The 16,719-nt window shown below is 41.7% G+C and overlaps 2 protein-coding genes across 5 annotated transcripts; both read left to right on the top strand.

The window, feature by feature from the left end:
- Nucleotides 1-1,440: 1,440 nt before the first annotated feature.
- LOC114791969 (15-hydroxyprostaglandin dehydrogenase [NAD(+)]-like) lies at nucleotides 1,441-8,084 on the top strand. 3 transcript variants are annotated; one of them, XM_028982589.1, is made up of 9 exons: nucleotides 1,441-1,520; nucleotides 1,663-1,757; nucleotides 1,851-1,974; nucleotides 2,327-2,433; nucleotides 2,588-2,684; nucleotides 3,505-3,581; nucleotides 4,807-4,970; nucleotides 5,878-6,022; nucleotides 8,064-8,084. In XM_028982589.1, exons 2-8 carry the CDS (start codon nucleotides 1,665-1,667, stop codon nucleotides 6,014-6,016), a joined length of 801 nt encoding a protein of 266 aa, XP_028838422.1. In that variant the 5' UTR covers nucleotides 1,441-1,520; nucleotides 1,663-1,664; the 3' UTR covers nucleotides 6,017-6,022; nucleotides 8,064-8,084. The 3 variants fall into 3 exon arrangements, with proteins under 3 accessions (XP_028838422.1, XP_028838423.1, XP_028838421.1); XM_028982590.1 differs by lacking the exon at nucleotides 5,878-6,022 and having other exon boundaries at nucleotides 7,911-8,065; XM_028982588.1 differs by lacking the exon at nucleotides 8,064-8,084 and having other exon boundaries at nucleotides 5,878-6,031.
- Nucleotides 5,894-13,017, top strand: LOC114791967 (15-hydroxyprostaglandin dehydrogenase [NAD(+)]-like). 2 transcript variants are annotated; one of them, XM_028982587.1, is made up of 8 exons: nucleotides 5,894-6,022; nucleotides 8,064-8,158; nucleotides 8,490-8,613; nucleotides 8,983-9,089; nucleotides 9,311-9,407; nucleotides 9,487-9,563; nucleotides 10,086-10,249; nucleotides 12,755-13,017. In XM_028982587.1, exons 2-8 carry the CDS (start codon nucleotides 8,066-8,068, stop codon nucleotides 12,891-12,893), a joined length of 801 nt encoding a protein of 266 aa, XP_028838420.1. In that variant the 5' UTR covers nucleotides 5,894-6,022; nucleotides 8,064-8,065; the 3' UTR covers nucleotides 12,894-13,017. The 2 variants fall into 2 exon arrangements, with proteins under 2 accessions (XP_028838420.1, XP_028838419.1); XM_028982586.1 differs by lacking the exon at nucleotides 5,894-6,022 and adding an exon at nucleotides 6,880-6,939.
- The last annotated feature ends 3,702 nt before the right edge of the window (nucleotides 13,018-16,719 follow it).

Below are 16,719 nucleotides of genomic sequence, written 5' to 3'. Positions count from 1 at the left end.
GACTCAGAATTGAGTAACAACATTTGAAATGAGGCATTTTCAAAACTTCCGAACCCGCTTTTAGAGTTCAAGGTTGTATGGAGGCTGGCAAGGTTCATCACCGGGAAAACATACAAAGCCACCCACACAAGCATGCACACACACACACACACACTACAACCCACGATACAACCCAATATCTACTCAGTATTATAAAAGATTAAATATTAAAAAATTATAGTTGTTTTCAACCTGGAATTTTGAAAGGAAAGGATTTTTTATGCTTATAATAACATAAACTCTGAACCCATACTTGCAGTCATCATTAAAGGTTTATGTGAATAAAGTGTAAATCCATCAGGTGGGATCTATGAACTATTTACACCTACTGCAGATACTTTTTATGATGCTGCGTTTTTTCCAGCACCTGTTGGACTTACAGGATGTGCGCGTACTTTTGAACTTCTACACGCAAACAATCTGCTTAATTTCCCATTTAACTGTATAAAATGAACCGGCCTGTGCCGGGAACGCCATGTCCTGTTTTCTGCCTTTCTGGATAAAATTGAATGCACAATCAAATTAGAAAAAAACTCAATGGGAACAGGGCCAACTGGCCAAGCTGCCTCACACCTCCAATGTCACAAAACTTTGAGGGTCAGGTGAAGTCAATTTTATTGATAAGACTCATTTAAAACCAATAATTGTTGACCAAAGTACTGTACAATAAAAATGATCTGATATCAAAATAATTGACAACAATCACACGTTTTAAAAATGTGTCATGTTGGAGACGTCCTGATGTCCAAACACAGAGTATTACTCATCTTAAAAACCCAGCCAAAAGCCAGGTCACCACCTCATTTTAACCTTGACCTTGGAACTGCAAGGAACATTTGTTCAGCAGATCTTAGCGATCACTGAGATTTGGAGGAGCTAAATCATTTGAAGATTTAAAAACAAAATTTAAAAATGTATTTGCAGTGCAAAGAAGCTGCTTATTTGAACCAGTGAAAAAGTCAACATGGACCTGATTATTGGGTCCTGATTGTATTTGCATTGCTCTGCATGTAGTAATAGTTTAGTTTAAGTTTGAATGGGAAAATACCTATATGCAGACTACATTTTGAACATAAAACCGCTTATATAGCATAGTATAGTATAGTATAGTATAGTATAGTATAGTATAGTATAGTATAGTATAGTATACATAGATACATAGTATGTATAGATATATAGTAGCTGAGTGAGAAACCCACGCTATGTCGCCATCTGCTGGACACACGACGTCACTGCTGACTTTATTTTAAAAGTGCCGGTGGATTCTGGCATTTTTAGCTTCGTATCTTCCTCCCCGTTCCTTATTTGGCCTTTTGGTACCCGCGTGGTTCTGTTTTTACTTTTGTACAATCGCCATTCCTCTGCAGTTTTACGGCAACAGCCGTAACTGCAGAAAGCGCGACACGATCGCCTTGGCAACAGGTTACGGCGACCTCGGTCTGTTTGCCAGGCCAGCAGATAACGCAGCAAAGCCCGGCCAGGTATTAAAAGTGTCCGCCCGTGTGCCATTTATTCGGCCAATGGCGAACAGAAACGATTGGGCCGTCGCATCACGTGACGACTTTTAAAACGCCATATATATATAATTAATGCGAGGGCGACCTTGTGGTGACATTTGTGCAGCGATGGCGCTGGACGGGAAGGTGGCTGTTGTGACGGGTGCGGCTCGGGGTCTGGGCAAAGCCATCACCGAGATCCTGCTGAAAAATGGAGCAAAGGTCAGCAGCCTGTGACTATGTCACACCAAGAATGACAATGACTATTGGTTCTTATGAAAATAACTTTTATATGTAATCTCGGATTACGTGCAGGTGGCCTTTTTAGATGTGAGTGAAAAAGAGGGCAAAGCAGCCAAAGCAACTTTTGATGCCGAGTTTGGTGCAGGTCGGACCTTGTTTTTGGCCTGCGACGTCTCGTCAGAACAGAGTTTAAAAGGTAAACCCGCTGTCCCCAGTTCCACAACCCGATGGGGCCACAATCTCAACTGAAACGCAAAGCACATGATCTGATGACGCTGTGCTGCAGTGCGTCCTGAAATAACCTCATGCCTCGCCTTGAACCCGCACCCCCACCAGTGCTGATGTTATTCCAGGACAAACAGCAGTCCGGGGACATCAGGCCGCCCGGGGTGAGGGGACATGTGTATTTGCCCAGTGAATGCAGCTGGGCCGCAGTGGTCAGTTTTACCGTATCTGCAGCACCTTGTTTTAAATGAGCGGGAACATGAAACTGCGAGAGCGCGCTGGTTAACATGATACGGGCGGCTTGGCATGCGTTCTGCCTTCAGATGTGTTCCAGAAAACGGTGCAGCGCTTTGGCCGTTTGGACATCCTCTGCAACAACGCTGCCACTGTGGACGAGGTCAACTGGGAGACGACCATTGAAGTGAACTTGGTGAGGCCAAAGTGCAAATGCCGTTGAGCCGTGCGTCACGTTAAAGTTTACAAAGTCCACCCGCGATCGTTCTGCTGGCTCGTATGCAGCCCGTCTCAGGGGCGCTGTAATCGTGGAGACTGCCTCACTGTGTGTGGCCTGTTCTTTTGGGCAGAAAGGTGTGGTCAGAGGAACCTACATGGCCCTGGAGCACATGAAGAAGCAGAATGGAGGACGAGGAGGCGTCATCATTAATGTCGCTTCCATTCTCGGTAAACATGAACGGATGACCGTTCAACATAATCACACCCTGTACACGGTAATAACAGTTTAGGAAATCATTATGCAGTGTTATTGAAAGGGCGTTATTGTCTTGAATGTAAGACTTGTTTCCTCACAAAACAGTGAATTAAAAAAAATCACAATACCAGTGGTGGTGCTAAAATCTGAATTTTACCGTATTTATTATAGGGTTTTATTTAGTCTTGAAAACATGAGGTCGGCTTAGATTGGTGAAAATAGGGTATTCCATTATTTATCTTTCAATAAAATTGTCTTTGCTTCCTTGTAGATTCACTTTAACATGAGGTCACTTAGAATTTCTCATGACACGCAGGTGAAAAGGAGGAGGTGCAAACGCGCAACATCGTGCAAACTTATATGGTTTAATAAATGTAATGAAAAAAAAAAAAAACTGCACAATGGCCACAAACAGAAAACAAAACCTGCAGGACAACCTGGGTACCCTATCGGCATGCTGATAAAACGGCTCCCAGCCACTTGAGCCTGATCAGGAAATTCTGAATGGAGTGCAAACAAAACCCTCTGATTATTCAGTAATCTGCTCTACTTTAATACTCAACTTTTCATCCGCAGGTGATCAGAGCCATTTCTCGGTTTTTACCTAGACACCTATCCCCATAGTCCAGACCATCAGGCATCCAACAGATCTAACTGCTCTGGCCATTTTAACACAAATACGATGCTCTTCAAACAGGGATGTTACACCAGGCATCTAGTCAAGTGGGGATGTTAAAGAAATAAACTCATAATGTGTGTGTGTGTGTGTGTGTGTGTGTGTGTCTGTTTCAGGTCTGACGGAACTCTCTTCCATTCCCATCTACACAGCCAGCAAACATGGTGTGGTGGGATTCAGTAGAGCCATGGCAGTAAGGTCACTCATTAGACAAGTCAAGTCACCTTGCAGTGGTGGCCTAGCGGTTAAGGAAGCGGCCCTGTAATCAGAACATTGCACAGGACAAATTTCACTGTGTGCACCGTGTGCTGTGCTGCTGTGTATCACATGTGACAATCCTTTCACTTTCTTTCACTTTCACCTGAACACACAGATGTGCCTCTAGTCATATGCAGAAATTCGGCACAACTGTACCTGTTTTCAGACTGGGAATTACGCACAGTTGGAAAGTTCAACTCTGCTGACATTCAACTTTATTATCAGTTGTGTCTGGAGGAATAGACGTAATCAGGGAAATGTTGTCATAACAGGTCATGTGATCAGCTGACAGAGGCACAAAAGGATCTGACCACCAAATAATGATTGATGAAATGACTAAAGCTGTTCAGATCCGGCAAGTCAAGTCAAGTCAAAGTCAAAGTCCACTTTATTGTCATCTCACTATATACAAGTACACTGAGAGATGAGATTGTGAAGCTCTGGAGAGTCACAGTGTGCAAAGACACAAGTGCAAATGGAGTAACACACAACACAAAAACATGACAAAGGACATTGTGGACATTGTGCACCGACCCCAAAAAAAATGAGTGCAGGTCGAGACAAACTAGACAAACCAGGCAGACAAGCAGCAGCAATATGACAGTATAACAGTGCATGGATGTATTTAGTATAAAGTGTATGTTGTAAATGACATGCCATGATAATAATGGCGGTAGTAGTGATATGACACGATGACCATACCACAGCAGCACAGTGTGAGGTAGTGCTAGATTAAAGTACAGGGTGCAATACTTCAGTTAAAGGTGCAGAGTGCAGTACTGATGTTCAGTTTGTAATGTGCAGTTTGGGAGGGAGAAAATGGTTTACGTTAGCTGTTCCTATGATGCATGTTTGGGGTTGTGCTATGTCACCAAATTGTTAAAATTCCAAGCTTTGTCACATTACCCATTATTTCCTGTAGGTTTCAGTGTAAACGTGTTAAACCTTGTGTGAGAGGCTTGCAGATTGCTGCACTGACAAAGACAAAAGTAATCCAAACATTTACAGATACTGTTCAACTGTAATAGACATTTTCCATTTCTGGAGGAGGTGAGGTGGTGGCAGAGACTCTGAACGAGATTTGGATTTTAATGATAATTAAACTATATAACAGAATAAATTAATCATTTATATGTGTGTGTGCTTGTGTGTATTGGCAGGAGGCCTCAGCTGCTGCAGGTTATGGAGTACGGATCTGCATCCTGTGCCCCACTTTGGTGCGAACAGACATGCTGAACACACTACAAAATAAGGACAAACTTGGAGAGTACATCACGCTCAAGCACGTGGCAGAAGATCGGATTCAAAGCGGTGGCATGATGGAGTGAGTGCCGTGGGCGTACGCTCACATCATCAAAAATAGACGTACACACATATAATATCGTGCATACGCCATGTGACTTGAGTTCTCAGTGTTAGTCACAAAAAAATGGGAACAGAATGTTCCTGCGAAGGACAATGTTTTCAGCGTCAACAAAATGTCTAATATTACATTTACATTTGCAGCATTTATCAGATGCCCTTACCCAGAGCGACTTACAATCAGTAGTTACAGGGACAGTCCCCCCCTGGAGACACTCAGGGTTAAGTGTCTTGCTCAGGGACACAATGGTAGTAAGCGGGATTTGAACCTGGGTCTTCTGGGTTATAGGCCCACTAGGCTACTACCACCCCAATCGGACCTAACATTAGTTTAATAACTCCCTCCCTCTTTTTTAAAGATACGTAAAAGCTTTGTTTGATCAAAGCTATTCTTAAAAAGGAGCGTTATTTTGGTGATTCGGCTGTTGATTCCGCCACCCAGAAGAAAAGACAGAGAAGTGTCCAGATGAATGCTTTTCTTGCACCTTGAGGGACGGTGATACCAGTCGAGCAGCGCTGGATTGTGATCGTGCTGAGAGATCTGAGGTATTAGGGCGTGGCCCTTCCTCGGCTTGGATGCTGGAGCAGCTACAGGAGGCCAGTGGAGGGAGCACAGCGGTGGAGTGGCGTGGGCGAATTCATCACTTTAGTGGCAGCCAGTAGTGAGTTACACAAGTCCAGAAGTCCTTGGGATGATTAGAATCCTTCTAATGATGTGGAGAAGGAACCGACAGGAGCAAGAGAGATCGGGAACGTGAGACGTATAGGAAAGGGAATTGTTCATGGTTTCTCAGATGTTGCATATCTTAATCCAAATATAAACTATTGTTTAGCAAGTTAGGTCATAGTACATTTGTGTTTTTGAACAGACCATCGGATGTGGCGATGGCATGCTTGCAGATGCTCCTGGATGACAGCAAAAATGGAGCTGCTCTGATCGTGTCCGCCACAGGTTCTGCGTACACGAAATTCCCTACTGTGGAAGAACTACACCACACCCCACTCTAACACAATGTATGCTAATTACCTGTGAGAGAATCGGTGTTGTATTAATTGTTACTCGCTAACATGCTACATTTGCAGCTAACCATCACAGTGTAATCAGGTGTAAGCGGGCTGATCTGAGACATCATTTTAAACCTCAGTTATTCAAAACTTTCATAAACATTTAGCTAACCAATGCATTATGGGATATGGTGGGCGTGTCTGGTTTGTGCATTATTTACGCCTGTCAACATGCTTCACTGTGTTGTAAATGAAAGTTGTCTTAAGAAAGTTAATTATAATTATAGCAGTGCATGAGGAGTAAAATTAAGGTGACAGTCAATCAAAATGTGTGGAGGGAACCAAATGTAAAGCAATAAACATTGCTGAAACTGTATGGAAGCATGAGGCACATGCTCGATATGGTGAAAATGAGTGATTTTAACATTTTACATTTACGCTATTTATCAGACACCCTTATCCAGAGCTACCAGGGACAGTCCCCCTTTAGACACTGTCTTGCTTAGGGACACAACGGTAGGACCTGGTACCATACGGGTTTGAACCTGTGAGTTTGAGTGTGTTACCCACTAGGCTACTACCACTCTGATCGTCACAAAGCACATGTGCACAATATATTAGTGATAAACAAAAGATAAACAACAGAAAAGTCAATTGGCTAATGAGGACACATCAGGTGAATCACATTTACACAAGACATGTTTCAGCTCTACTAGACTGAAATGGGTTTTCTAATAATGATTTACGCTTTTAAAGTGACACCCTTGTATTAACGAAAACTTATTACACCTCGCACTGCACCTCGTATACTCCGAGCCTCCAGTACTGCTCGCCTGGTCCCTCCATCTCTGAAGGTACGAGGAAGACACTCATCTAGACTCTTCTCAGTCTTGGCCCTTTGGCGGTGGAATGAACTTCCCCTCGAGGTCAGAACAGCTCAGTCACTGAGCACCTTCAAACGACAGCTCAAGACCTTCCTCTTTAAAGAATATTTAGATTCACTTGCAACTTTCTTATTGTCTGTCTTATGTATAGAAACTACAACAGAGTGAATAAAAAGATTGTATTCATAGTTGAGGGTCCTAAGGAACTAGAACTGATCACTTCATCGACGGTAACTTGAAAGCACGTTGTAAGTCGCTCTGGATAAGGGCATCTGCGAAATGTCTTCAATGTAAATGTAAACACAGAATTTCATTGGAACTCAATACTAATTTTTGCTGATAATGTTCCCCTTTGTACCAGAGCTACCAGAGGCCTTTGCAACATGAACAATGTCTGGACTGGAGTTTTCATGTCTTTTTAATGCACTAAACTATTTGTTTCCTGTCAACGAGGACATTTCTAAATGACCCTAAACTTTTGAGTGGTAGTGTACTGTAAATGCTATACATATGCTGTACATACAGATTATGGGTTTAAAGCCAGTATGCATTTTCAGTTCAACCCCTAAATGCAGTGGGCATGGAAAGAATTCAGACCCCCCTTAAATTTTTCACTCTTTGTTATATTGCGGCCATTTGCTAAAACCATTTAAGTTAATTTTTTCTTATTAATGAACACATAGCGCCCCATGTGTTGTCCCAATGACAATCAGTTCCATTTAACTTAAAAAAAGTAGTATTTATAATTAATGAATTTATTGTTTACCACAGGCCTGTGCACTTCTTATGTGATAACAGCACAAATCTATTGGGGGTTGTTTGCACAAGTGACCAGCCTTGTTAAAGTCAATATGAGACATTAGATATAGCTTTTTTTTTAAACTCTTATGTAAGGCATGGGTTTACTGCCCTGTTCCACGTGATTTAGCCTCAGGTTTCACATTTACATTTACATTTAAGGCATTTGGCAGACGCCCTTATCCAGAGCGACTTACATCGTGCCGCCGTTTCAGGTGCCGCTGAAGAAGGTAATTTATTATCAAGACCTTCCAGGAACTCAAGAGAGATTACGGTTAAACCGAAAACCTGGATGCCGAATAAGAAGCACTTCATATTGTAGACACAGAAGGAGCTTCCAACACCTCAGCACTTCACCTGTTTTGCAGCAATGGCACTGGACGGTAAGGTGGCTGTGGTGACGGGTGCAGCTCAGGGTCTTGGTAAAGCCTTCGCTGAGATCCTGCTGCAAAATGGAGCAAAGGTCAGTAGCCTGTAGCTGCAGAATTAAACCAGTAATTACACTAATTATCTTTGTAATGAAATATTGAATACATTTGTCCAAGTAGCATTTATTTATATATTGTTTTGGTTTTCCTTTATACTTTATTATACTACTTTTATTCATAAAACTTCCCTTGACTGTAGAAATGCATTGTATCCTAACGTTATTATTTGGGTGTATTTCTGCTGTTTAATTATTATAATGATCTGAAATGATCAAAAGAGATGCCAAAAAAGGGACAAATGCTATGTGACTACGGTCTTACTTTATAACTTACATATTGAGGGCATGAATTCTGAACTGTGTGCAGGTGGCTCTTTTAGATGTGAATGAAAAAGAGGGCAAGTCAACGAAAGCTGCTTTTGAAGCAGAGTTCGGCGCGAGTCGGACTTTATTTCACGTCTGTGACGTCTCCTCAGAAGAAGTGTTCAAAGGTACACCTGCTGAAGCTGCAGGCCCATCCCTGTCCCTTGCTGTACTAATGTTGTTCCTGACAGAAACGTGAATGTGCTTCACATTCAACCAATGGTGACAACTTTATCTGCTCATATTTGGTACAAACTTTGTGCAAATGTTCAGAAAGATGAATTCATTAGATTTTAGTGGTTTCAGATTTCATGTGGACAGTAATGAAGTGAACCATCATTACAGTTTCTTCAGAGTATAAAATACCACTATTATCATTATTAGTAGTTGTTTATTAAGTATTTTCCTTTGTTGTAAACAGTGCTTGTATTCCAATTGCATTAGACTAAAAACACTTTGAAAAAGGCTCACTTTTCTGTATATGTGTTTGCCATCAGATGCATTCCAAAAAACTGTGCAACATTTTGGGCGTGTAGACATCTTCTGCAACAACGCTGGAATTACAAATGAAGTCAGCTGGGAGAAAACGATTGAAATTAACTTGGTGAGACCTCATACTTTCAAACATGCTCTAATGGGTGTGGGGAAATGCAATACTGAGCACTTAGCAATAAATACATGTGTCTATTTCAACAGATTCAACATTAATTATAGCTTCTCTGTAATACATAGGCAATACTCTATAAACAGTGAGACATAATAGAAAATAAAAGACATAAGGAGGAAAAATATGACTGACAGCCTTTGTCCTGTTGTTGTGGGTAGAAAGGTGTAGTCAGAGGGACCTACATGGCTTTAGAGCACATGAAGACGGAGAACGGAGGAGGAGGAGGCGTCATCATTAATGTTGCTTCAATGGCGGGTAAAACACAATCTGATTTTATGACCAACCAACACAGGCATAAAGAAACCTAAGATATGTGTGTGCGTGTGTGTTTCAGGTGTGGTGCATCTCGCAGGAGCACCCATATACACAGCCACCAAACATGCAGTGGTGGGATTCAGCAGAGCCATGGCAGTGAGTTCACTCAAGTTCTGATGCTTGCTGTATTTATGTTCTACTCTAAGGAACCAAAACAGTGAAATGGTTTTGGCTAATTTGGTGCATATTTGGTATAAATTTGGTGTAAATGTTAGATTTAAGTTTAGCGGTTGCAGATTTAATCCAAATTGACACCAGTTCATTTAGACAGTGTTGAAGTGAGAAGTAATTTAATTTATAAGGGATTATTGTTATTATTGCCCAGGCTCTTCAATTTTTGTATACCAATACAATTTTTGTAATTGTTTACTTACAAAATTGTATGATGATTTGGGATACAAAACTTTTTGTTGAGTGTTTTTGTGATTCTAGTCCAATGCAAAAGCAGCATTGCCCATTAATTCTGTGTAGATGTTTCATCCGCCACCAGGGGGCACAAGGTGACAGTTGAATGTGGAGGTCTCAAGACATCAAAAGCACAGTGCAACCATGTGACCTCCTCAGTGCTGCTGCTGCATATTAGTGTGTATGTGTGTGTGCTTGTGTGTGTTTTGGCAGGAGTTCTCAGCTGCAGCAGGTTACGGGGTACGGATCTGCATGTTGTGCCCTGCCTTTGTGCGGACGGATATACTGAACGCACTTAAAGAAAAGGACAAACTCGGCGAGTTCTTCCGGCTAAAGCACTTGACCGAAAACTTGCTGGATGTGGCCGGCCTGATGGAGTGAGTTCAGTGTTCTTCACACCGACACAGGCAGACAAACCACTGGCGGTGGTGAAAATGGCCTTTTATGAAACACTCCACCCCTGTGTGCTAACAGTGGAATGATGTAACTTAACTGTCACCATCTTTATGTAACACAGAGTGCTTGTATGCAGAAACAAGAAATCAATTTACTTATTTAGCAAAAGAAATGAACATAGATGGAGATTCCCACTGAGGAAAACTATGCCATTATAGCTAAAAGGTTCTCCTTTGGCTAAAATAACCTTCTGTAGCAATTCATCAACTTCTGACATCGACTGGCGGAATGTTCCCCCCACTCTTTTCATTTGAAGGGTGTGGAGGGTGTCTTGCATGCAAATCACCCCAAAGCATGTCGATGGGTTTCAGATCCAGGCTTTGTCCTGGTCATTCTAGAACTCTCCATTTGTTGATAGATTAACTGGGATATTTTAGGTCATTCAACCTCTACACAACTTCAACCTTTATAGAGGCGACGTCAGATTGCCATCAATCATGGTTTGATATGATACAGATGTCATAGGGGATATGAGGTTGGTCTAGCCAGTTGCACTCCAAACCATGGCAATCTCACCCCAATGCTTCACTACTGATATGAGGTTCTTTTGGCCAAAAACTGTGAAGTGATTGAAGTGACTGTCATTGTCCTCTGCTTTTAACCCATCACCCGCCCGGGGAGCAGTGCTTTGTTCAGTGGCACCTTGGAGGTTTGGTATCCGAACCGGCAACCTTCTGATTACAGGGCTGCTTCCTTACACGCTTTCACTTTCACTAACGTAACCCTGAGTGTCTCCCTGTCCCTGTAACTACTGACTGCACTGCAGGTTGCTCTGAAAAACTGGATGGACAAACTCCAGTTTTGCCCAGATGGGGTTACCCCCACGCACACGCTTTAACTCTCTGTGCACTGTGCAGTCTCTTTCTCACGGTCGGGGCATGCACTTACTGTGGGAAGAGCTTCCTATATGTCCTGTGACAACATTTTAGGATTTTTGGAGACTTTCAGAGTCTTGCAGTCTGCTGAACTTCACCAGATGCAGTGGACTAGAATCAAATTCCTTTCATGTAATAATTACACACGAATTATAATACGAATCTATATGAATGAGTTTCAGTATGATTCTGGCTTATCATGATATGATTCAGATGTAGCACGATTAACTGTAGTTATAATAACAAGAATAGAAGCACGGGCATTTACTACATGACTCACTGTGTGTTTTTATCATACTTCAGGATGAGTCAGTCAGCCTATTATTTCCTTTTTCTTTCTCATTTAAAGGTTACATGTAACGTTGTGCAACACACAGAAAACCCGTTCCTGCGAACAATATGTACAAAATGTGTCAGTAACCAGGTTATCATTGACTTGTCATTCTATTTTATTATTTTATTGTTTATATTACTATAAAAAAAAAATTATGTAAAGAAGTGACTGTTAAGGAAGGATTGTGCTCAGTATGATCTGTCGATGTTGACAGATTTGCAGAAGTGAATATACAGTTCCAACATCTTACTGACACAAGGTTCCTTCTGCTGATAATAAACAGTTCTAGAAAACGATAAGCAAGCACATTTCACATTTCATGGGCTTGTGTCTGTATAAGTAAACTAAATACACCACTGATCACATTTGAATCATAACTGTACTTGGAATCAGGTGCTTTTATTGGCCAAAATTGGTGAAAAATATGAAAGACAATAATACTTGAATTACATTAATATGTAGCAAATACCAAGTGCAGCCAAGTGCGCTTGTGCTAAGCAGCTGCTCGTTCAATAGTGTACTTTACAAAACAAGCAAGACATATGATCTTGAATGATATCTGTGTATGAGGCATAACGACAGGGTGCGGGTTTAAAGAGTCAAGAATGAGGACATAATGAGCAGGAGAGCTGTCAATCATCAGGCTCCTCCCATTTTAAAGTGGCTCCCCGGGTGCCTTTTATGGCTGCCTACTGCTCACCGAGGGTGATGGTTAAATGCAGAGGGCACGTTTCAGTGCTGTGCTGCACTGTATCACAATGACAAAAGCGATCGCTTTCTTCTTCTTCTGGGTGACAGAAATAATTACACATCGACAAAATGAGCAGTTAGTTCTTGCAGATCCAGATAAGAACCAAGTGAATGGGAAGGTGAATCCTGAAAGTGAGGGTTCGCATTAGCCTTACACTACCGAACAAGCCTGTTGAAAGGGTTCGACAGTCAAAACGGTGAAATTGTGCTGTCAGGATCACAGCAGAGGTTCTCAAACCTTTCCTTGTTTGGTGAGATTTGCCCTGATGATGTAATGAGCAGCTCATGGTAACACATATTTGGCAAGATGTAATATTTGATCATTACTTGTTGGAGCTGCATGTGGTTGCATGAGCTGCATTTGAAATCACAAAACGCAGTAATGTTTGTGTGGCAATTTGCCTTTTTACAGTGTGTTGTAATAAGAATGTGTGTGTGTGTGTGTGATGGTGTGCGTGCATCTGCAGGACGTCAGATGTGGCAAAGGTCTTTTTGCAGATGCTGCTGGATGATAGCAAGAATGGCGCCGCTCTGCTGGTGACACCCAGGGGTGCTGCATACGTCGACTTCCCCGCCGCCAACGAAATACCCTGCAGCCCGCTGTAGCACACGGATTCCGAAAGGATTCTTAAGCGTCTTTCCTTTTAAAATAACCAGTGGGCTGCCCGTGTGCTAGAATGATATTTATTCTGCCCACATTTGTGAAACAATGACAAATAAAATTTTCATCCCAAACAAATTCACAGAATTAAAGGCCTGTTTTACTGCAGACACACGATTATAAAGTCATCATACCACGGCACAAACGCAGTGTTCTCAGGTTTTGCTTTAGATTTACAAGTGCAAATGTTGATGCCAGAGGTGTCAGGTAACGAAGTTTAAATACTTAAGTAGAAATTTTGGTTATCTATACTTTACTGGAGTAATTATTTTTCAGAGGACTTTTTACTTCTACTCCTTACATTTTCACGCAATTATCTGTACTTTCTACTCCTTACTTTTTTTTTAAATGCCTCGCTACTCTTTTTTAAAAAAAAATCATAAAATGGGGTAAATCGTGCCATCAGGATAGAGTGAGTTTCGTGGTGGTTGGATGAGAAGTATAAACATACACCATTCCAACACCTTATTGGTCCTTCTATCGCACCTGCACATGACGCAGATTACGTCACACCCCATCAAGGATGTAACAAACTCCCAACTCCCGAAATGTCTCAGCCAGATTCCAGCGAGCAGTTTGGTGTACAGGAAGACCAGCCAACTCTTTTACATCCCTGGCCGTACCTTGAAGGGTTGGACGCAAAAACAACTCCTTTCGAATGAACTGCAAGCTGTGCGCACCGAAGTACCACGAGTTACTTGGAATAGCAGCTTCCCAAGCACCATCGCTGTGCCTGCCACCTCCTCGATTTAGTGTCCACAGTTGAAGCTTCAAAAGCAGAGGTCGACCCACTGTACAAGCGCTTGTCAAGGTCCACATTTGCTTTAACCTGTGGAACAAGAGTTCAAGATCAACCAGTCCATCTGAAGTAATAGAAGTGTAGAAAGAATAGTGAGAATAACAAGAGGAAAAGGTGAATGAGCCCTTGCTGCTGTCTGCAGTGAACTAGATACACCCAAGTAAGTGTTTGTTTTTCTGCCTTACAGTTAGTGATGTCATTAACAATAAATTGTCCCAGTTTTGTACCTCAAATGCTGTAGATCTATGCAATATGACAAGAGTTTTACTGTGGATGTGCTTCATTGCATCAGTTCCTTCAGTTGAAGGTTCAACATTAAGTAGGCTAAATGTTCCATTTACATTTTACATTTACATTTACCGCATTTATCAGACGCCCTTATCCAGAGCGACTTACAATCAGTATTACAGGGACAGTCTCCCTGGAGCAATTTAGGGTTAAGTGTCTTGCTCAGGGACACAATGGTAGTAAGTGGGATTCGAACCCGGGTCTTCTGGTTCATAGGCGAGTGTGTTACCCACTAGGCTACTACCACCATGTTGTGTTTTTCAGGTTTACTCCAGTGGAAATTTCATTTCTTGCTGAGTATGGGATGAATATACAGATGGGATGGTTGTGCCCACCATAACTCTACTCAGGACCAAGCTCCAGCAACTTCACGTCACCTCCAAGTTCTGTGAGCCTTTGATTGCTGCTCTTCTTTCAGGCCTTGAAAAACGCTTCGAAGAGATGCTTACAGATCCAGAGCAGGTAGCCACAGCTATTCTAGTTCCCAAAGTTAAGACCTGCTGGACAAGTGACGAAAATGTCCTCAAACTTGGTAAATGTCTCAGTTCTTAACGTATTCTTAGTACATGTAATTGCTGCTCACCAAGGGAGATGGTTAAATACAGAGGACACATTTCACCGTGTCAATATGTGCTGTGCTGCAGTGTTTCACAATGACAATCACGTCACTTAAAACACAACACTATCCAATACACAATCACAATACTGTCACATAATTGAATTTTTGTTTCACTAACTTTTGTTTTCTATTCCACAGGCCTTGACTATTTCAGAAGCCACGAGGACTGTCATGTCGAGAAGCACATCAGTGAGGGCTCCCAGTCCCAGGACTTTTTTTTTTCTCCTCCTTGAAGAAGGCCGGCCCACTTGAAACAACCCAGCAGTTAGATGCGTACCTGGGGTGTCCCGGAGACACAGTCGAGGTGCTGAAGTCCTTCCCAGCTGTGTGCCAGCTATCACTTGAGCTTAATGCAGCACTTAATATGGCCTCAGCAGCCTGTGGAAGACTGTTTAGTGTTGCAGGGCTGATCTTCAGGCCAAGAAGGGCATGCATTGGCTCAAAGAACTTTGAGAACCAGATGCTTTTGAGGCTGAACAAAGCTTATTGGTAAATCTGTTACATAACCTGTGCTTGACTAATGTAGATCCTGATGTTCAAAGTTTTTTTCAATCAAAATTTTATGTGTGCCATTTAGCTATAGAATTGAGCATACCATATCAGGAGTTTTAGATTAATCATTAATTCATTTGGGCATTTCTAATATCTGTAAACAATTCAAGCCTGCCCTGAGTACAATCATCTGACCGATTCCTGCAGCTAAGCTTTGATTACATCCCAATAAAGGTTGTTGCTAACATGCCTCTGAAGTTTGACAAAACTTGTTAATGATGATTAGTACACATATAAGGTTCTTTAATATATTTGCACTGTACTAAAATGGACATGTGTGACTAAAACAGGTTTTACATTTTAATAAAACATTACAGGGTATCATGATATAACACTTCAAAAAATTGGGAGGTGGGTTAGAGCATTTTAGTGCACTGTGGCCCCTAAGCTGTTGTCCTTAATGTCATTTTACCCCCTTACATTACTTTTACTTTTATACTTTAAGTAGTTTTAAATGCAGTACTTTTACTTCACTAAGAAGCTTAAATTGATACTTATACTTTTGCAAAAGTCTGATTAAACCTACATCTACACTTCTACACTTCTAGTAATGACTGTGAATATTTTTTACATCTCTGGTTGATGCAAATTCATAGAATTCCTGTAGCAGACGGGCTGAGGTTGAAATGTGTTGCGATGACAGGAACTGATTATCAGATCTGAGAAATAAATCCGCATTGTTGCTAGCTTTGGGTAATTGTTCATCTGAAAGGCAGACAGGATGTGTAAGGCGATCTGATAAAAACCCTGAAAGGGGCTGCTGAGCTCTGCCCAAGGCAGACGTTAATTACAAACCTGCCAAAAGAGCCTTTTATTTATTGGTGAAATATCACACAAATGACATGGTGTTGCGTCAGATTATTACATAGATTACAGATTATTACTGGAAATTTATATTGCATTCACTATATCAGGGTCGCAACAGTGATGGGTGAACGGTGAGTACATTTTCAGATAAACACAACCCAGAGTACGGGACGTCCTGGTTTACACACTGCAGGTGGCATCCACACGAATTGAACATTTTTTATTCACAGTCATCTATTGGTCAATAGGCAGAATTTAGACAGAGCTATCAAAAAAATACATTGATGAAAAAACTGAGTTTTGGGCCATGGGATGCATGACATGGCCAGTGTTTATCCCCTTTTGGGACATACCAGTCAGATTGAGGACTGATAAAATCCTCCCCCATCTGTTGGTGTTGTTTTTTAACAGCATTATTTCCCTGTTTTTAATTATGCCCTTCTACAAATACATTTACATTTACAGCATTTACCAGACAATCTTATCCAGAGCGACTTACAATCAGTAGTTACAGGGACAGTCCCCCCCTCGAGCAACTTAGGGTTAAGTGTCTTGCTCAGGGACACAATGGTAGTAAGTGGGGTTTGAACCTGGGTCCTGTGTGTTACCCACTAGGCTACTACCACCACTATTATGTGGAAGTTCTTGTTTAGGACTTTAAAGTTGTGGATCAGTCAGCACGTGGTTTGATTTTGAAGAACTGAGA

Source organism: Denticeps clupeoides, chromosome 6, assembly GCF_900700375.1.
Source record: "Denticeps clupeoides chromosome 6, fDenClu1.1, whole genome shotgun sequence".
Taxonomy (NCBI): domain Eukaryota; kingdom Metazoa; phylum Chordata; class Actinopteri; order Clupeiformes; family Denticipitidae; genus Denticeps; species Denticeps clupeoides.
The sequence above is the reverse complement of the archived record's forward strand: the minus strand, read 5'-3'. Positions and strand labels throughout refer to the sequence as shown.

Bases quoted from the DNA above. Each gene is read 5' to 3' on its own strand.
- LOC114791967 (XM_028982587.1), top strand. From the start codon at position 8,066: ATGGCACTGGACGGTAAGGTGGCTGTGGTGACGGGTGCAGCTCAGGGT. The intron at 8,159-8,489 runs GTCAGTAGCCTG...AACTGTGTGCAG, and splicing joins TGCTGCAAAATGGAGCAAAG to GTGGCTCTTTTAGATGTGAA. The intron at 9,564-10,085 runs GTGAGTTCACTC...GTGTTTTGGCAG, and splicing joins GATTCAGCAGAGCCATGGCA to GAGTTCTCAGCTGCAGCAGG.
- LOC114791969 (XM_028982589.1), top strand. From the start codon at position 1,665: ATGGCGCTGGACGGGAAGGTGGCTGTTGTGACGGGTGCGGCTCGGGGT. The intron at 1,758-1,850 runs GTCAGCAGCCTG...GATTACGTGCAG, and splicing joins TGCTGAAAAATGGAGCAAAG to GTGGCCTTTTTAGATGTGAG. The intron at 4,971-5,877 runs GTGAGTGCCGTG...GTTTTTGAACAG, and splicing joins CAAAGCGGTGGCATGATGGA to ACCATCGGATGTGGCGATGG.